Source organism: Dendrobates tinctorius, unplaced genomic scaffold (genome assembly GCF_039654945.1).
Source record: "Dendrobates tinctorius isolate UK_male_01 unplaced genomic scaffold, ASM3965494v1 ptg000060l, whole genome shotgun sequence".
NCBI classification, from domain to species: domain Eukaryota; kingdom Metazoa; phylum Chordata; class Amphibia; order Anura; family Dendrobatidae; genus Dendrobates; species Dendrobates tinctorius.
In genome coordinates, this window is record NW_027361728.1 from 4,114,813 (window position 1) to 4,136,775 (window position 21,963).

General features: G+C 43.2%; 1 protein-coding gene across 3 annotated transcripts in view; it reads right to left on the reverse strand.

Moving 5' to 3' along the window:
* LOC141092474 (probable cation-transporting ATPase 13A4) overlaps positions 1-21,963 on the reverse strand; it is a 576,817-nt gene that overhangs the window by 294,730 nt on the left and 260,124 nt on the right. For all 3 annotated transcript variants that reach the window (XR_012232812.1, XM_073578639.1, XM_073578640.1), the window contains exons 13-15: positions 19,461-19,522; positions 16,365-16,515; positions 15,810-15,896 (exon numbers count right to left, since the gene is read on the reverse strand). Coding sequence is in view for 2 of the 3 variants with exons in the window: in XM_073578639.1 (XP_073434740.1) it covers positions 15,810-15,896; positions 16,365-16,515; positions 19,461-19,522 (300 nt within the window). In the remaining variant the exon portion in view is untranslated. The remainder of the gene's footprint in view (positions 1-15,809; positions 15,897-16,364; positions 16,516-19,460; positions 19,523-21,963) is intronic.

The window sequence follows — 21,963 nt, forward strand, 5'->3', positions numbered from 1 at the left end:
AAGTATCGGCTGGTATCGCTCAACTCTAGTCATTACCGAGAGCGCTCACAAAAGCGCTCTGAAAAATGCCAGTAAAGCACGTGCTTTTGAGTTCTAAAACAGTGGCAGCATAAGGGTGCTTTCACACTTCCGCTACATATGCACTACAGGCCGCCCGTTCGCTTCTGTAATGTCGCATTCCGCTAACCTGCAGCGGAACAAAAAGAAGAAAATGCTCTTCTTTTTGTTCTGACACTGATAGCGGAATGCGGCATTACGAAAGCGAACGGGCGTCTGCAGTTCGCCGAACCCAGCCGTTCACTTCTATGGGCAATGCAAGCGGAATGCCAGCATTCAGCCAGCATTGCCCTGGGGTCAGCTGGATGTCAGATCCAGAGCGGATCGACCTCTGGCGGCCACAAACACAAGTGTGAAACCACTCTAAAATTACAGTGTGCAAGAGGCCTAAAATCTAAACAATTTTGAACTTTTACCTGACCCAGCACTGACCTGCTTTGTTGCAAGTTTTGTTGCAGATGTAACAAGTAGCATGGTCACACGTCCTGCAAGTTACATTAAACTAGCTTTTATTCCATCTGTATATCAGAATATAGCAGTGTCTGAAATCTCCACAAAGAGAGAAGTGTACTGCCACAAAAAATCAGTCAGCTTCCACAGCAATTCACTTTCTACAACTATGAATTCAGTTCTGTCCAAACGTGGAAGGAGCAAGTTGGTCCATGAGAATCACATTTACTTATTTTCCAAACGAACCGCTGACGATGTTCATTCCATCTGGGTATGTGAAAAACGGTCGACTTGCAAGGGACGTGTTTGGACCAATGAAGAATCTGGCGAAGTTGTGAAAGTAGTCAATCTTCACAATCACGCAGCACAAGCTGCAAGACCTGAAGCAATCCGACTTGTTAATGAGGCTGTGACCAGGGCAAGGACAACACAGGAGACACCACAACAGATTCTCACAGACGTCGTTTCAGGAGCCCATTCTAATGTTGCAGCACTTCTCCCAAGGAAAGCATCACTGAAGAGGACAATACGATTAGCAAGGCAACTTGGCAATATCCCAAGGTTACCTCAAACCCTTGATCAACTTGTTATCCCCCTCGAGTTCCAGGAGATCAGTAGTGATGGTGTCCAGCAGCAGTTCCTTCTGCATGACTCTGGTAAGCTACTTAACCATTTAACATTGTATTAAAACAATTCCATTATGCATAATTATTGCAAAGTTTATTTTGCACAAATGTGAAAAATGCTACACTATAAGGTGCTGATATAAAATACTGTGTGATTTTTGCCTTGAAGGGAAACTTTGAGGGTAATATAATGTAGTGAGGCCTACTGATTCCAACTAGTGTTGGCCGATCACTGGAAAGATAGGATCAGATCGGGCTGATCATACCGAAAGATTGGATCTGAATTAATTCCAATCTCCAGAGCTAAATGTAGATATATATATATATGCACACTGTACGCCCGAACAGTGTGTGTGTGTGTGTGTGTGTGTGTGTATATATATGCATATATGTGGGTGGGTGATGGTGGTCTGGCACTTTTGGAACTTTGAAATGCAATAAAGGATTTGTATAGGACTTCAGGAGCGCGGAGGTCTTTCTTCATGGATGCATGTTAAGTACGGGCGGAAGCCAACCCCTGCTCTAGCAGCACACTGAGTCCTCAGCAACAATCTCAGTTGAGCCACTCTTCTTCCAGCTTTCTTGCATATATATATAATGGCCCCAAGCTGCGCTGTTAAAAAAATAAACAAACCCAGTTATTCAACTCTCTCTCCGGTGTCCAGCGCTGTCTCCGGTGGTGCAGGGAATTCCGAAATCCCAATGCTATGCATTCTGGGTTGTGCATCACCACCTCTGCACATGTGCCGGGCTGTTCTGTGACGTGATGTGGTGCTTTCCCAGGACCGTCTAGTGAGCGGTCCTGGGATCACTCTCCACTGTAGTTATAGTACGGCAGGCACAGAGGCGGCGATGCGCCGCCTGGATTTCGGGATTCCCTGCACTGCTGGGCTAGGAGCCGGAGCCAGTACTGGAGAAAGAGGTGAGTAACTGGGTTTGTTTATTTTTTTAACAGCGCAGCCTGGAGCCATTTACTAAAGCTAAATATGCACACACGCTGTACACCTGTATAGTGTGTGTGTGTAATATATATATATATATATATATATATATATATATATATATATATATATATGCGCACACTGTTCGGGAGTGTATGCCCGGACAGTGTTTTCAGATTACGGAGGATTCCGATTTCTAATTCAGATCATCATCATGATCTGGCTACAAATTGGATCGTAATTTAAAATAACGATCAGCCTGAAAATCGTAATAAATTACGATCTTCAGTGATCGGACCGGCCAACACTAATTCCAAATATGCAGCATTGTACTGGCCATACCTGTCCTGGATGCTGCCCCGGAGTTCAGCCTCGCCTGTCTGCGGCATGCACGGACTGAACTGCCATCGCCGGCTGATTCCTCGGCTCTCGTAGTTCAGTCCTGCAGATCCGTGGACAGGTCGGGCTGAACTCCGGAGCTCAGGTGAGATACGCCATGATTTGCAGATGCGTTTTACCTGCTGCTTCCAAGCACTTTTTAAGCACTTTGCAAGCGCTTTGGCAAAACGCTTCTGCAAATAGGGGACGTGGCCAAGCTCTGCTATGGGCGTGGCCATGCCCTGCTATGGCCTAAACCGAGCGTATTTGGCGTGGTTTGCAGGCATTTTTCGGGAGGTTTCCCTCTTGCCCATTCCTTCTGGAATCCGCCCGTAACCCGCACCATAGACATGAAAGGGCGGGTTTCAGGCAGGAAACACAGCACAGAATACGCCTGTAAATCCAGCTTGTCTGGATAAAGCCTGAGGCCTCGTGCCCACTGACGGAAGGGGATTGTGGAGCGGCATCTCTGCAGCGGCTGTAATTGCGGTAGCAATTGGAGATCCCACAGGAATCTATTTGTGCATGCAATTGTGGCCACTATTGTGGTACCCTAATTCTGTATCAAAATCTTCACTTAACTCTATGGATTTAGGTGCAGGTTTTAGTGCAGGATTTCAGCCCCTTGTCTGAATGGCTGGAAATTTGTTTGTATAATGGCAGCATACATTGACATGCTGCACTGCATGTTTTTTTTTTGTAAACAAAATTTTTTCATCAGCATGTGGATGGGATTTACACATTAATGCTGCATATGACCCCAGCCTAATGGACCATTCAGTTATGCCTTAGGCCAAAAGCACACTGGTGATTTTACTGGCGTTTTTTGCGTCCTGCACAATCCTCTCAATGAGACAGCATAGGCAGCGCGGACGTCACGAACATCCGCGCTGCCCACCCGACAACTAGCGTGCCCATCCGCCTGAATGGAATGCCCCATTCAGGCGGGTGGACCGCCCAGTCGTTCATTCAGACGTCCAGCCGCACGCCGCGTCTGGATGCGGCTGTCAACTAGACGGCCCGTTCAGCATAGTGGTGATCGGCCGTGCTGAACGGCCGTCTAGTTGAAGGGTCTAAAGATACCCTAAAAATGTGACCTATTTCAAGTTTGGAAGTAATTTTAATTTTAAACAAAAATATATAATTTTCCACTGGGACAATATATGTTGTAAAAAACTATTGGTTGGCCCCTTCACACTAGATTTTGCTTCAGTTTTTTTATTATGAAATCAGAAAATCTGGAGCAAAATGTGAGTATTTAATGTGAGATATGAACAGAGTCTTCTGATTAGGATATTTTTTTTGTGAATTTATCCCAAAACTCTGTCTGCTGCTTGTTACACTTTTCCTGTTATTTCCTCTACTAATACTTTCATTTTAAATTAGGAAATGGACACAGCCGTATGTTGATATTTGGAACAAGAGACAATCTCCATCTACTGGCACACAGTAAATAGTGGTTTGCTGATGGCATGTTTTTCACTACACCAGCCTTGTTTAAGCAACTTTACACAATCCATGTAGTCCACAGCGGCCTTGTTGTTCCTGTAGTGTACACCTTGCTGACAGACAAGAGCCGTTCTACATACCAGAGGTTGCTGCAAGAGCTGAAGAACTTGCAGCCTGGACTGCAGCCAGACAACCTGATGTTGGATTTTGAACTAGCTGCAATACAGGCATTTGAAAGTGAATTCCCCAACCTTGTGAAGACTGGTTGCTTTTTCCACCTATCACAGTCGGTTTGGCGTAAAGTTCAAAATGAAGGACTCAAGATGCAATACCAAGGTGACCATGAATTTGCCCGTTGGATACGCATGATACCTGCCCTGGACTTTCTACCACCACAGAATGTTGTGCAATCATTTGAAGAATTGGTGGAAGATCCTGACTTTCCACAAGAAGCAATACCTATTGCCAACTATTTTGAAGACAGCTATATCGGTCGAATGAATCGCAGAGGACGTCAAGCACCTTTGTTTCCAGTTCAATTCTGGAATGTGTATGAACGAACATTGAATGATCAACAGCGAACAAATAATGATGTCGAAGGATGGCACCGTAGCTTTCGAGAAACATGTGGTACTCTTTTCCAAAATATATACCGGTTCATTAACTGTCTGAAACATCAGCAAGAGCTCCATAGTTTTGAAATTATTCAGATAATAGCAGGAAATCCCATCGCTGCAAGAAACAAAAAGTATGCTGCAATTTCAGCAAGGGTTAAACGTATCGTGCAAGATTTCGATAATAGAAGCTTGATGGATTATCTGAGAGGCATTGCCTACAGCTTTGATTTTTAGTTCATGGTCACATATTGTATGTTTTGAGAGCAGTGTTTTTAGCTGTAAAATAATTCAAGCATTATAACCTGTAATTTGTATTTTCTCTTTTTCTCTAATCCTTCCCCTCTATACCTTTTTATGTTTCTTGTTAAAACAGTTTTGATATATACAGTTAAAGCATAACTCTGCAAAAAACATGTTATGTTATAGTACCTGTGCCCATGATATTCATTTCCAAAGGAGACCTTCCAGCAGCTTCACTTCTGTGTGAAAAGTCTCATCCAAGTTAAAGCTCCATGTGCTGCAGGATTTCAGTGGTTGCTAAGGAGGTTGTTTCTCCTTAGTAGCAGTACTTGTGGATGGATTCTAGAGGGCGTGGCTGCACAGGAGCATGCAGCTAACAATATATTCCCTATGATGTATAAAGGGCTGCTGGTTTACAGCCCTCTGCAAAGCCCCCCCTACGTGTTCCGTCCTGTAACGGCTTTACACAGGCAGGGGGAGCCCTCCTCTTGTCCAGGACAGAGCACATGAGCGGAGGGTGAAGGGGGAGCTTGGCAGAGGGCTGTGAACAAGCAGCCCTGAATGTATCATAGGGAGCCAGGATCCGTTCTGCTCCCAAGGGGGCACGACCTCCTTAGTAACCAATGAAATCCTACTATTTTCCTGTCTGTTTGTAAAATTACTCATCTAAAAAACAAAGTTTGAGAATTAAAAAAACTAATTTGATCAGAATTGTATATCTTAGACTCATATGGTGTATTATTAGTGATAAGCAAACCTGCCAATGTTCAGTTCAGGCAGGTTTTTCCCGGATGCGAAAGATCCAGGAGCAAATTGCTAGAGGCAAAACATCCAGGGATGAACTGCTGGGGGCGAAACATCCGGGGGTGAACTGTTGGGAGCGAAACATCCAGGGGTGACCTGCTGGGGGCGAACTGCTGGGGGCGAAACATGCGGGGGCGAACTGCTGGGGGCGAACTGCTGGGGGCGAAACATGCGGGGGCAAACTGCTGGGGGCAAACTGCTGGGGGCGAAATATCCGGGGGCGAAACATCCGGGGGCGAAACATCCGGGGGCGAACTGTGCAGGGGCGAACTGTGCGGGGGCGAAATGTGCGGGGGCGAAACAACCTGGGGGCGAAATGCTGGGGGCGAAATGTTCGGGGGCGAAGTGTACCTGGGGGCGAACTGCTGGGGGCGAACTGCTGGGGGCGAAATGCTGGGGGCGAAACTTCCAACTCCCAATGCCAGCAGGGTCTTTTCAGCCTGATCAATGGCATTAGGTTCGTCATACAACAACCCCAAGGCCTGAAAAAATGCGTTCACGTTAGTCAGAATAGGATCATCTGGTTTCAAAGAAAACGCCCAATCCTGGGGATCGCCACGCAGCAAAGAGATGACAATTTTAACCTGCTGCGCGGAGCACCCTGACGAGTTAGACTTCAAGGCAAAAAATAATTTACAATTATTTTTGAAATTCAAAAATTTAGACCGATCCCCAAAAAATACATCAGGCGTAGGAATCTTTGGTTCAGCAGCATGTGAATGAGCAAGGTAGGCGGAAATTCCCCGCACTTCCGCAGCGAGCTGCTCCACATGATCAGACAATTGCTTTATCTCCATTGAGAGAAAAAAAAATTCCCCCTACGGCCTCAGAGATATAGAGGAAAAAATATACACTTTTCTTTTTTTTTTTTTTTTTTTTTTTTTTTTACAATTCTTTCCTGCTATTGAGTACCCTAGGATCTGCGGTATGGCGGGTGATTCTGTTATGATTGAGTCACCGTAGGAGGCAGACACAAAAATAGAAGCTACGTCCAGAAAACCAGAGAAGTTGTCAACTATCAGATTGCAGACCCCTGAACCTATCAACACAACTAGCAGTAGCCGTGGGGGGTTCCTACGATGCCCTAGACCCCTCGATCACCGCCGGAGCGCTAAATAGCCTAAAGACAGAAAAGGAAATCTAAACTGCCCCAGAGCAGGCCCCAGAGCAGACCCCAAAGTAAAAGGCAGCCCCCAACATATAATGACGGTGAAGCAAGATGAAAAAACACTCACACAGATAGAAAGATAGGCTGAGCAAACGATGGGGCCCAAGCTAGCTAAACAGAACAGGAAAGGAAGGTTGCTGTCTGCAATCTGCCAAAACCCTATCAAAGACATAAGCCAACAAGCTGATATGAAAAAGACCCTGAAGCAGCTAGGCTTCAAAAACTAAATCAGCACTCAGGTATTTTCAGAAGACAGAGCTAAAGGAATTCAGCACACCCCAGCAGGGAATGGCAGAAATCCAGAAAAACAAAGCAAAACAAAGTCTAAGCACAAATGCAAAAGGCCGAGCAGAAAACTTAGCTTTAGAGGAGCAGGAATTCAGACTGGTCTCCAAGGATCCCACAGAGAAATCACCCGCAGGGCAGAAGGGCGTCGGCAGCCTTATATCCAGTCAGTAACTCCACTCAGCCAGTCATCATCATCAGACTCAGGTGTTTGATAATCAGGCTCACTACCTTTCTTTACCAGAAGAGGGAGTTCCTCGGGCCTCAGTAGTGAAGGGGAAAATGAACTCACAACAGTGGGCTTTGCATTCAATGCATAAGGTAACAGTATGGCAGTGGCAAAAGAGTTATGGGAACTTGGTTTTCCTGTGTCCATCCACTACATCAGTTCAAAGGCTTTTAGGGGTGCATTAGAATTTGGTGCAGGGCAGTCCTTGCATTCAATGCATAAGCTAACAGTATGTCAGTAGCAAAATAATAATGTGAACTTGGTTTTGCTGTGTCCATACAGTACGTCGGTTCAAAAACTTATTGTGGTGCATGTGACTTTGAAGCAGGTCGGGCCTTGCATTCACTGCATAGACTAACACTATGGCAGAGCAAAATGAATAATGTAAACTGGGTTTTCCTGAGGCCATCCAGTACATCAGTTCAAAGGCTTATTGCGGTGCATGTCACTTTGTAGCAGGTCGGGTCTTGCAATCAATGCATAGGCTAACACTCCGGCAGTACCAAAAGAATAATGTAAACTTGGTTTTCCTGTGGCTATCCAGTACCTGGGTTCAAAGGCTTACTGGGGAGCATGTTGTTTTGCTGCAGGGCAGGCCTTGCATTTAATGCATAGGCTAACACTATGGGAGACCTATTTTCTTATAATTGGAACACTTTTTCATGAGGTCCTCCTGTACGTCTCATCAAAGGGGTATTGGGGTGCGTCCTAATTTTTGGCAGCCCAACCACTCAATGCATAGGCAATGACAGTATAAGAGACCCACTGTTTAATATTGGTCCTATAAAATTAGTAATGCTAATGCCCCTATAAAAATTGGTTTTGTGACTTTAAGAGTCCCTCCTTCATAAATGAAACAATATGTGTCTGATGATGTGTTAAGTGGAGACGGAAGTATTCCGCAACACTATTGTGGCAGCCGTCCCAAAGTACTCGGTCCACAGTCGCCACTAATTCTCATGCTGTGTCATCCCGGCATTACACAAGCACATGTCCCACAAGATTACCCGGGCCCTCAAGCATTCTGTTAGTGGGAAAATCCACCTAACTATGGATACGTGGACAAGTGCTTGTGGGCAGAGACAGTACATCTCACGGACGGCACAATGAGTTAACATAGTGGAAGCCAGGACCCAGTTGGACCTTGTGAGACCATGTCACAGATGCGTGGAGGAGACAGGTTGTGGATGGCTTTGTATTTCATAGTTAGGGTTTTGAACTGTAGCCTCTGGGCAATAGGAAGCCAGTGAAGGGCCTGGCAGAGAGGAGATGCTGTGGAATAACAGTACTTTGGATGGAACACGTTCTCATTACGGCGAGGATTGGGGCCCTATATCAATCTGTGCTGCCCCCACAGTTTACAGCTCCTGCACTGTCTTCTCCTCCTCTTCTGCCTCCATCTCCAAAATGACCACATCAGTCACAAGCTGGAAGCACTACAGCATTGCCTCAGCCAAGCGTCAATAGGCTTTGCTGAAGCTAATATGCTTAGGTGGCAAACCGCATAATGCTGAAGAGTTGTGAACAGCTTTGAAACAGCAGACAGTTCTATGGCTGACACTGCTGAACCTACACCCAGGCATGGTAGTGTGTGACATTGGGCGGAACCTGTTGTTGGTTCTGAGGCGAGGCAAGCTCACACACGTAGCATGCCTGGCCCATGTGCTTAACGTCTTTGTTCAAAGGTTTCTCAAATGCTACACAGGGCTGCCCGATCTGCTTGTGAAAGTACACCACCTGTGTGCCAATTTTAGAAAGTCAGCTACAACTTCAGTCACTCTTGCCGTGCTTCAGCAGCATTTGCAGTTTCCAAATCACTGACTGGTGTGTGATGTCCCCACGCAATGGAACTCTACACTGCATAAGTTGGAATGGATTTGTGAGCATAAGAAGGCAGTTGTTGACTACCAACATCAACATGGCCGGCGGTATTCAGTTCAGCTTCCACACATAAGACCACAGGAGGCGTGAGGTATTCTCATAAGGAGTGCAAAGTTTTGGAAGAGGCTGAGGCAGTACCTTGCTGACCATACCAACGTCCTCCGTGATCCCTCTGTGCCTTATAATTATTGGTTTTAAAAGCTGGACATGTGGCATGAACTGTCTCTCTCTACTGCGCATGCGTGCTGTACTCACGGTCATGGAGTGCACCGTGCCTCACTCTCTGGCAGTAGCACTGTTAGTGGTGGGAGCCAACAAGAACAGTCCTTCGCGGCACCAGTGCTCTAAGGATGGAGCACTTTGCTCAGCTTCCTACGCGCTGCTTGTCCCTGCAAGAAATCTGCTGTTTTGCCTGCTTTTTCTTAGCCTCACCCCTGCCTCTAGATTACTGGGTCTGTCTGCCGCAGTCCGTCGCAGTGCCGCCAATTTGGGTCGTAGTGCGCTGCGCCCTAGGCTCGCACTATGGCAGTGGGGGACTCACTCCTGCTTTGCATACTTTTTCCCTCAATTTCCGACAAGGTTCCCTGTCTAAACACGCCACCTCTTCCTGGGTCATGGGGCCTGTCCGGTCCCCTATTCCTTCCCCCAGGAAACAGGGGACGCAGCCTCGACAGTTCCGGACCTGGCGCAGCACAGGTACCCGCAGCTCGGGCTTCCTCCTTACATATCTGTCCAATCAGTTCTTTCATGCAAGCATCATAGAAGGCATGTGATCCAATTTTCGAGTGCAAATTGCACACTACATCCAGAACAGTTTCACTTTGAAGGACTTTGTGGCTCACATAAATCCACAAGAGGATACTAGTCTGATACTTCAAAATTTTGGTGGTAAATCATTGCCACACAGATAGGTTGTGTGTTCTGACATCATTTGGGAGATAATAATACCTATTTGCTTCATATTCATCATCTTCTTCAGCCTTTGGAATATAATGTTATAAAAGTAAAAGCAAGTTGGTGAAGTTATTGGTAAGTCATTTGTGAAAATAATTGTAATCTTTACTAATTCTCCATTGTGTGTGCGGCTAACCACCTCATTGATCTTATTTAATTTTTTTGTAAGAAAAGAACAGCTCCATCAAAACCATGTGCTTTTCCTATTAATTCATCATGCTGGTAAAGTAGAGGTGACATTAGGGATCTACTGTAGATAACATCTGTGGACTGTAGTCAACATGGTACTGTGACAAGACCCACAGGGGTCTTGCTATCAAATTGACATAGTTTGTGCACAGCTGAATAGAGTTGCGAGGAAAAGCAGATTTTGATTCAATGACATGTTGGATGGATTGTCTAGTGGAAACACCCATATCATGGAAGTCACGTCTATGACCACCACGCTCTCCAATTGACACATCTTAAAACCCAGCAGAAATGTCAAAATTTCTAGCTTCTGTTCTAGAAACTACAGGGGCTCCTTTTTGACGTCCTCGTCTAACAAGTTCTGTATTAGTAGGTGATTGATTGTCAGAATCCAGCCCAGGAACACCAGGCTTTTTGTAGTTGTGAGTCCTGGCCTCATACTCTTCAACATGCTCTTGCTCTGGCATTTCCATTCATGATTTAATCTAGAAGCTTTCGCCTTCATAATATGCTGATAGAGTACACTACCGCCCAAGAGTTTACCCTCTGCTCCTCAGACTTTCTATCTGCGCAGTAACTGCTGCTAGGCAGAAGATGATGGTGATAGTAATTGGTGCATTTGAGACTCAGTCATGAAGCAGCCATAATAATTTGATATAGAAGTATTTTCACCAAGATACCACACTATTTAATTTGTGGCCTGTATTTTTTTTGAGGGGCCAGCAAAGACACAACAAAAAAATTCTATGGAGGCCTGAAATGGCACAATTTTGAGCGCAATGATATGAGATCCGTGTGGTGGACAAAACAGTGTTAAATATTTGCCCTGTAGCTTCATTTTTTTTCAACAGCGAAATATTTTTTTGGCAGCAAAATGGTGTAAAAAAAAAGTATAAGACACTCCAGAAAAATTTAACAGTACCACAAAAATGTCAGAAATTTCTTCGCACTCCGATGTCATGGCTGGGACGTGCAAAGCCGTATAAAATTGCCGGATTTTCACGCTGTACTAGTGAAAGGATCTGGCTGTCGTCTGCAGTGTCAACAAGCAAATGGAGAAAAACAAGGGGGTACTGGATTGCTTTGGAATAAAATAATCAGGATTAAGATGCAAAAAAATTATTCCTAGCCACTGATACCTGGGGCTGATACACTGTTAAATACTGTATGTGACCTGTAGTTTTATTCTTTTCCAGAAAAATAATGTATAGAATTAGGGTAACAAACTGCTAAAAAAGGTTAATTTAGGCCTGAAATGCCCAAATTTGTAGCTCACAGATAGATGAGGCATATGACGGATATAACAAACTGTTAAATATGTGGCCTGTGTTTTTGTTTTTTCTTTTGCTGCAAAATAGTGTTTAGAACTAGGGTAACACACAGCAAAAAAAGGTTAATGTAGGCCTGATTATGCCCAAATTTGTTGCCCACAGATAGATGAGGTGTCTGACAGAGTTAGCACACTGTAAAATATGTGGCCTGTGTTATTGCTTTTTTTTTTTTTTTTTTTTTTTTTTTACCGCAAAATTTTTTATAGAATTAGGGTAACACACAGCAAAAAAAAGATAAATGTAGGCCTGAAATGCCAAATTTGGAGCCCACAGATAGATGAGGTGTCTGACAGAGTTAGCACACTGTAAAATATGTGGCCTGTGTTATTGCTTTTTTTTTTTTCTTTTAACCGCAAATTTTTTTATAGAATTAGGGTAACACACAGCAAAAAAAAGATGAATGTAGGCCTGAAATGCCAAATTTGGAGCCCACAGAAATTTCTACCCCAAAATAGTGTATTGAACTAGGGTAACAGCAAAAACAGTGCAATGGAGGCCTGAAATGCTACAAATTGTAGCCCACAGATAGTTAGGTCCATATATATTTGGACAGAGACAAAATTTTTCTAATTTTGGTTCTAGACATTACCACAATGAATTTTAAACAAAACAATTCAGATGGAGTTGAAGTTTAGACTTTCAGCTTTCATTTGAGGGCATCCACATTAAAATTGGATGAAGGGTTTAGGAGCTCCTTAACATGTGCCACCCTGTTTTTAAAGGGACCAAAAGTGATTGGACAGATTAAATAATTGTAAATAAAATTTTCATTTCTGGTACTTGGTTGAAAACCCTTTGTTGGCAATGACTGCCTAAAGTCTTGAACTCATGGACATCACCAGACGCTGTGTTTCCTCCTTTTTGATGCTCTGCCAGGCCTTCACTGCAGTGGTTTTCAGTTGCTGTTTGTGTCACGGGGCAGTAAGGGGAAAACAGATGATGTGGAACCGGGGCCCCTGAACTTCCCCTCAGGTTAAGGGGTTTCCCTGTCTTTCCTTAACTTGGGGGTACACTTAAAGGTAGTAAGGCTCAAGTCCCTGATATGTCCCTGTCTCCTGTTTAGCCCTGAGCTAAACCCCCAACCCCCTCCACAGGAGGTGAGACAGGGAAAAAGTGTACTACACAAAAAACCCAAAGGAAAGATACAGCAGACAGGGTAAAAAAAAGTAAACTTAGCTTGCTCTGCTGCAATGCTCCTGGACGGCAGAGATAGCCACTTGATAACAGAAAACAATTGACGCACCACAGAACTTAGCTCCTGAACTCCAGCTTGGTTGGTCTCCCAAGAGCAAGTGTATAACCAACAGTGATTTCCAGCACCTGAACTCCTTTTATAGGAAGGAGGGGGAGAAGTCACCACCTGCATAAATAATTAATCACATGCAGTTTCCATGCAGTAACCCCGGTGGCCACCGGGGGGGCAAAAACTCATATTAACCCCGATGACCGAAAAGGAAAAAAGGTTTAGATATGAGGAGATCCAGATCTGACAGATCCAAAAAATGGATCATGACAGTTTGGTTGTGGGCCTTTCTGTCTGAAGTTTAGTCTTTAACAAGTGAAACGCATGCTCAATTGGGTTGAGATCAGGTGACTGACTTGGCCATTAAGGAATATTCCACTTCTTTGCTTTAATAAACTCCTGGGTTACTTTGGCTTTATGTTTTGGGTCATTGTCCATCTGTAGTGTGAAATGACGACCAATCAGTTTGGCTGCATTTGGCTGGATCTGAGCACACAGTATGGCTCTGAATTACCTCAGAATTCATTTGGCTGCTTCTGTCCTGTGTCACATCATTAATAAACACTAGTGACCCAGTGCCACTGGCAGCCATGCATGCCCAAGCCATCACACTTCCTCCGCCGTGTTTTACAGATGATGTGGAATGCTTTGGATCATGAGCTGTACCACGCCTTCGCCATACTTTTCTCTTTCCATCATTCTGGTAGAGGTTGATCTTGGTTTCATCTGTCCAAAGAATGTTCTTCCAGAACTGTGCTGGCTTTTTTAAAAGGTTTTAAGCAAAGTCCAGTCTAGCTTTTTTATTCTTAATGTTTATGAGTGGCTTGGACCGTGCAGTGAACCCTCTGTATTTACTTTCATGCAGTCTTATCTTTATGGTAGATTTGGATATTGATACGCCTACATCCTGGAGAGTGTTGTTCACTTAGTTGGCTGTTGTGAAGGGGTTTCTCTTCACCATGGAGATTATTCTGCGATCATCCACCACTGTTGTCTTCCGTGGGTGCCCAGGTCTTTTTACATTGATGAGTTCACCAGTGCTTGCTTTCTTTCTCAGGATGTACCAAACTGTAGATTTTGCCACTCCTAATGTTGTAGCAATTTCTCGGATGTGTTTTTTTCTGTTTTTGCAGCTTAAGGATGGCTTGTTTCACCTGCATGGAGAGCTCCTTTGACCGCATGTTTCCTTCACAGCAAAACCTTCCAAATGCAAGCACCACACCTCAAATCAACTCCAGGCCTTTTATCTACTTAATTGAGAATGACATAACGAAGGGATTGCCCACACCTGTCCATGAAATAGCCTTGGAGTCAATTGTCCAATTACTTTTGGTCCCTTTAAAAACAGGGTGGCACATGTTAAGGAGCTGAAACTCCTAAACCCTTCATCCAATTTTAATGTGGATGTCCTCAAATGAAAGCTGAAAGTCTGAACTTCAACTGCATCTGAATTGTTTTGTTTAAAATTCATTGTGGTAATGTCTAGAACCAAAATTAGAAAAATGTTGTCTCTGTCCAAATATATATGGACCTAACTGTAGATGAGGTGTGTGACGGAGATACCACACTCTTCAATATGTGGCCTGTATTTTTGTTTTTTTTCTGCACAATAGTGTATAGAACTAGGGTAAGACACAGCAAAAACAGTTTGATGGAGTCCTGAAATGCCAAAATTTGTAACCCACAGATAGATGATACGGGTGATGGAGATAGCCCACTGTAAAATATCTGGCCTGTAACTTTTATTTTTTTGGCGCAGCTAAATTGTGTCAACAAGTTGGTTATGACACAACAAAAAAAATTCTATGTAGGCCTGAAATGGCACATTTTTGAGCCCAATAATATGCGATCCGTGACAAAGCACGGTGTAAAATATCTGCCCTATACCTAAATAATTTGTTGTCAGTTAAGTATTTTTGGCCAGCAAAATATTATCAAGAAATTCTATAACACACGCCAAAAAAATTTAACAGTACCACAAAAATGTCAGAAATTTTTTGCGCACTCAGATGTATTGGCTCGGATGGGCAAAACCGTTTAAAATAGCTGGATTTTAATGCTGTCCTATGAAAAGAACCTGGCTGTATTCTGCAGTGGCAACAAGCAAATTGGATAAAAAAGAGGGCTCTGGATTGCTTTGGTATAAAATAATAAAATACTGTAATCAGGATTAAGATGCAAAAAAATTGCTTCCCACTGAGACCTAGGGCTGTGTAGATACGGTCAATATACTGTATGTAATAGGCAGCAGCAGACAGTAATGTAATGGACCCTATTGATGTAGGCAATGAAGTATACTACATACAATGCTTGCCTGCTACTGATATCTATATACCCACATACAGTGCCTGAATGCCTTGCACTGATATGTACAGTATATACGCACATACACTCCCTGCCTACCTAGTGGTTCGAACAAGGGTAGACCCTTAATAACTAATAAACTAATACCCACACTACCTTATAAACCCCCCCAATCTGACCATATCTCGGCAGCAGCTCTCCCTACACTTGCTTATTCCGGAGCAGACTGTGATGAGCATGGCAGCGCTAGGTCTCTCATACACCTGATGACGCTGTGCCGCCAGCCAATCACTGTAATGCCACAACCAAGAAGGCTGTGGCATTACAGTGCATGGCAGACAATCTCTGCATGTTGATTGGCGCTCTAAAGAGCACCAAAAATGCAGGGCAGGGACCCATGCTCCCACCGAATAATCCCAGAAATGCTCAGCTCTCACTGAGTACCGTGAGTACAGTGATGCTTAGGCGAGTAATGAGCATTACCAAGCACATTTGCTCATCACTAATCTTATTATATTCCCGGCAGGCCAGCTTTTATTGTTAGTTTTAAAGGTTGAACCATCCCTTTAATGCTCACGAGATTAAAGATTAAAAACATAATATGCTAAACTTTTTCAGAAAATCATACTGAAAAACAACATTAGGAAAATAAAATTAACTTGCCTTTGCAGCAGAAGGTCCAGGTTTCACCATTGTGTAGCTTTTGCATGGATCATTTTCTCTGATTTTTACTTTGTAATCTTCAAGTTCCTGTTCAATACATTAAATACAGATTTATTAATGAAGGTTCATTCCCATCACAGCCATTCATGTCTGTTTCTTTTAGACTCAGTTTTCAAAGATTGGTTAACCTCTGACCACCTCTGCCTCTCCAACATTCTTTTCTATACAGTCATGTAATTTTCAAGTAAATTGGCCTTCCAGCTTTTTTTCATTAGTACCACTTACCTTTCCAACTTTTTGGTAACACTGCCAAAATTTTTGGGATGTATTGTTGCAGTTAATTTCTAAATGTGTTAACTTTTTTCAAAGGAAAAATGTCTAACTTTCAACTTCTGATTTTTTTATCTTCTTTTGTAAAGAAAATATGGCAATAAGAAATTTTGAATCATTGCATTCTTGTTTTCTTTACATCTTACACAGCATCCCAAATGGGAATTTGAGTTGTAGATGCGTAAATAATAATAGAGGATAATGGTAATCTAACATGTAACTTACCCAACCTGTTCCACCAAACATCTTCATGTCCATTGGATCTCCTAGTAATTTTCCATCCAATGTGATAAGAGAGTGACAGCTTGCCATTGCTTGAAGTATTGGACACCAGCATAGATTATCAGAAGAAGTGAAAAATGTCATATCCTGAAAACTAAAAATGTATGTTGAAGCACATAGTATTGTTTAACTAATATTCCTTTTAAGTTTAAAAATTGTTGAGAAAAAAAGAAGTGAGTGGATCATAAAGAGTAAACATAGCAGACACCATGGGGAGAGCAAGGGTTAGATGGAAAAGGGGGTCCTTTAGGGGTTGCTTAACCCCTTCACTACCAAGGGTGGTTTGCACGTTAACTCCCGGGCCAATTTTTACAATTCTGACCACTGTACCTTTATGAGGTCATAACTCTGGAACGCTTTCATGGATCCCAGTGAATCTGACACTGTTTTCTCGTGACATATTGTATTTCATGGTAGTGGTAAAATTGCATTCAAATAACTTGCGTTTATTTGTGAAAAAAACGGAAATTTGGCGAAAATTTTGAAAATTTCGCAGTTTTCCAACTTTGAATTTTTATGCCCTTAAATCACAGCGATACAGCACACAAAAAACTTAATACATAACATTTCCCACATGTTTACTTTACATCAGCACAATTTTGGAACCAAAATTTTTTTTTGTTAGGAAGTTATAAGGGTTAAAAATTGACCAGCGATTTCTCATTTTTGCAACACCATTTTATTTTTAGGGACCACTTCACATTTGAAGCCACTTTGAGGGGTCTATATGATAGAAAATACCCAAAAGTGACACCATTCTAAAAACTGCACCCCTTAAGGTGCTTAAAACCACATTCAAGAAGTTTATTAACCCTTTAGGTGCGTCACAGGAATTTTTTGAATATTAAAAAAAAAATGAACATTTAACTTTTTTTCACAAAAAAAATACTTCAGGTTCAATTTTCTTTATTTGACCAAGGGTAACAGGAGAAATTGGACTGCAAAAGTTATTGTGCAATTTGTCCTGAGTACGCTGATACCTGATATGTGGGGGGTAACCACTGTTTCGGCGCATGGCAGACCTCAGTAGGGAAGGAGCGCTGTTTGACTTTTTCAATGCAAAATTGGCTGGAATTCAGATCGGACGCCATGTCGCGTTTGGAGAGCCCCTGATATACCTAAACAGTGGAAACCCCCCAAGTGACCCCATTTTGGAAACTAGACCCCCCAAGGAACTTATCTAGATGTGTGGTGAGAACTTTGAACCCCCAAGGGCTTCACAGAAGTTTATAATGTACAGCAGTACAATTAAAAAATCATATTTTTTCCACAAAAATGATCTTTTCACCCTCAATTCTTATTTTTCCAAAAGTAACAGGACCCTAAAAGATATTGTGCAATTTATCCTGAGTACGCTGATACCCCACATGTGGGTGTAAACCACTATTTGGGCGCATGGCAGAGCTCGGAAGGGAAGCAGCGCCATTTGACGTTTTTGGCTGGAATTGAGATCGGACACCATGTCGCGTTAGGAAAGCCCCTGATGTACCAAAACAGTAGAAACCCCCCACAAATGACACTGTTTTGGAAACTAGACCCCCCAAGGAACTTATCTAGATGTGTGGTGAGCACTTTGAACCCCCCAGTGCTTCACTGAAGTTTATAACGTCCGGGCGTGAAAATAAAAAAATCGTATTTTTTCCACAAACATGATCTTTTAGTCCCCATTTTTTTATTTTCCCAAGGGTAACAGGAGAAATTGGACCCCAAAAGCTGTTGTCCAATTTGTCCTGAGTACGCTGATACCTCATATGTGGGAGAAAACTACTGTATGGGCACACGTCGGGGCTCAGAAGGGAAGTAGTGACGTTTTGGAATGCAGACTTTGATGGATTGGTCTGCGGGTGTCATGTGCGTTTGGAGAGCCCCTGATGTACCTAAACAGTGGAAACCCCCCACAAGTGACCCCATTTTGGAAACTAGACCCCCTAATGAACTTATCTAGATGTGTGGTGAGCACTTTGAACCCCCCAGTGCTTCACAGAAGTTTATAACGACCGGGCGTGAAAATAAAAATATCGTATTTTTTCAACAAACATCATCTTTTAGTCCCCATTTTTTTTTATTTTCCCAAGGGTAACAGGAGAAATTGGACCCCAAAAGTTGTTGTCCAATTTGTCCTGAGTACGCTGATACCTCATATGTGGGAGAAAACTACTGTATGGGCACACGTCGGGGCTCGGAAGGGAAGTAGTGACGTTTTGGAATGCAGACTTTGATGGATTGGTATGCTGGTGTCATGTGTGTTTGGAGAGCCCCCTTAGTTAGGGAAAAATAATAAAACTAAAAGAAAATGTATTTATTTCCATTTTCCCGCTAGGGTTAGGGTTAGGGCTAGGGTTAGGGCTAGGGTTAGGGCTAGGGTTAGGGCTAGGGCTCAGATTAGGGTTAGGGGTGTGTTGAGGTTAGGGTTAGGGGGGTTAGGTTAGGGCTGATCTGTCAGATCACTGTGACAGATCAGCGATCTGACACAGGCACTGCTGAAGGCTTCCTCATGCCTGCGCTTTGCAGGCACTGAGGAAGCCAGCTTCCTCAGGCCCCTGAAGGCCCCCGTCGCCATCTTGGATTCGGGGGCCTGGAGGAAAGGAGCCCCCCGCAGCAGCGCTGCACATTGCGCTGCCGTGGGGGGCTCAGGGAAGCACGGAGGGAGCCCCCTCCCTGCCGATGCTTCCCTTTAACCCCCGGTACACCGCGATCGCGTTTGATTGCGGTGTGCAAGGGGTTAACGTGTCGGGGGCGGTCCGTGACCGCCCCTGACACATTGTGCCTGGTGTCAGCTATGATAATTAGCTGACACTCGGCCGCGATCAGCGGCGCTCACCACGTGGGCGCCGCTGATCGCGATGACGTAATATTCCGTCCATGGTAATTAGGTCCATGGTCACATGGACGGAATATTACGTCAATTGTAGGTAATTCTAATTGATTTAGAATAATTAGCTTTACTATTGAATGATTGACTGTTTTCATTGGCCACTGATTGAGCTTTCACTCCAGGCAGGCAAACACTTTACAGTTGTTATACTGACTAAAACTTACCATCTTTTATCACAAGTAAGAACACCATACAAATCCAAGATGTCTTCTGTCAAGGTGCCAGTCTATATAGAAATTAATTGAAACATCTTATGCAAATGTTGTAAATATCTTGACTCCAAGGACACTTTCAGACAAGTAATACAGGAACAATCTAGCATCCAGATTTCGGACACACCATCTGAAACTATAGATTCTACCGAGCTATTGTTAGATCACCATAAAATCCTATGGTAAAATGGCCAAGATATACCATAGGTTTACTATCACTATGGATATTGAGCAATTAAAAAGGAAAAAATCACCATCAGCTCACCAAATCTAGTAAAATGTCCATGGATTCATAAATTGTCCAATGCACAAGTCCAAGATGTGGGCATCCCCAAGTAAGCAGACAGGGTAAAAATAGCTGAGATACAGCACCACAATTATTAAAATTCAATAGTTTATTGGATCAACATTACAAAACAATAAAACAAACTATGGAGAGACATGAAACACCTAAAAGAAGCAAAGAAATACCTTTGACTATGGACATCACTGTACAAAATGCATCAGTTGTTTCATGTCCCCCCTTAGCATGTTTTATTGTTTTTTAATGTTGATCCAATAAAGTACTGAATTTTAATACCTCCGATGCTGGATCTCAACTACTTTTAACATAACTATTAAGGATAATTGAAATAACTGTTATGAGGTAGACCAGCAATCAAACATGTTTTCACATAGAAAATATATACCTCTTAGATCATTAATAAACCTGACATGGGATTCATGCTGTCTCTAGTTTGTGCAGCATGAATCAAACAGACTACATTATTGCAGTTGTGTATTTTTTATCTGAAACTTTGTGGTATTTCAAAGAGAACATACTTTGAAAAGTCAGCAAAGGACTATGTGTTTCAAATGACTAATCTTGAATGACAAGTCAAGTCCTGTGGATTTTCTCCCATACCTATCCTGTACGGGGAGTAAAGGAGCGGGACGGGTGTGGACACAGAATAGGGAACAAGAGGTCAGAATGGGTGTATACAGTATGGGGAATGAAGGAGGAAATTTGAGGGGCATAGCATGGGGAGCAAGGGGGATGGGTGCGGACAGAGTATGTAGAGCAAGGAAAGATGAGCATGGACAAAGTATGGAAAGCGATATGGGGTAATTTGAGGACAATATGGGGAGCAAGGGGGTGGGACTGTTGAGGTCACAGTATTGGGAGCAAAGGGGGATGGGTACACACAATAGGGGGAGTAAAGGGGATAAGTGTGGAAGCAATATGGGGAGGGGGATATGATAGGAGATTATTGAGGGAAATAGTATGAGGAGACAGTGTGGGATGAAAAAAATGTGAGTTCACATAGAATAGAGACTGGGTATTGCGAGGGGGTGGTAAGTAGTATAGTTTTAGTAGCGAGTGGGATAGTATATTTTTATTTATGTGAGAAGCATTAAAGGGTTGTCCAAGCTTGTGATGACGCAACAGTCATTCTATGTGACTGCAAATTTCTCACAGCATGTAGTCCACGCTGTCAGGATTCTCTGGTGCTGGTGATGAGAGGGTGAAATCATGAAACGACAAGTATTTAATATGCATACATACAGTCACATGCCAACTAGACATGTATGGTGTTGCTCAATGAAAGTTAATTGAGCTAGGCTGGACATTTCTAGTGAGAATGTGGCTAACAAATCGCATACTTGTGCGCACATGACCAATGACAATCCACTCTTGCCACCGTCAAAGGAGAATTCAAAAAGTGTGCAGTGCCTGTGCTGTGAGAATTCAGAAACCTGCAGTAACCTACAGTGACTGCAGACTTTTATCTCAAACCTGGACAAGGCCTTCATGCTAAAAAGGCACATGCTAAAAAGGAAGAAAGAAATGTTTATAAAATGGAAAGAGGGAGGCATATCTAAAGAAGAATATAATGCTGTCTGCAGAACTTGCAGGGCACAAATCAGATTATTAAAGCTGACAATGAATGCAAGAGACATCAAAAGCAATAATAAAGGTGTCATGGTTTGAACAGGGTTCTTGCCCTGCTCTCACAGGGTTAAGTGTTCATGGCCTCTTTCTGGATCTGGGAGGGGTATTTATACTCACTCTTTACCAGGGTTCTCTGTCAGCTATACTGTTGTTCTGGTGTGTCTGACCCCTGGTGTGTGTGTATTCTGAATTGCTTGTTTGCTTCCCGTGTATGACTCGGCCTGTTCCCTCATTCTGTATTCCGTCTCTCGCTTTGGTACTATTGTCTTCTTTGGTTCTAACCTCCTGGCTTGGCTATTGTTACTCCGCTACAGTTTGTCCCTATTGTACCGTCTATTGCCCGTTCTGGTTTGCTGATCTATTGCTACATCCTACTATCCATTCTGTCTAACCCTTTGGTACTGTATTGCTATCTTGTGCTTTGACCCTGGCTTCATCTGGTTTCTGTCTCTGTCTATGTCCCTTGGTAACATTGTCCTGTAGCTACCTTTCTAGGAGTTTCCCTGCAGCTCCTAGATCTGT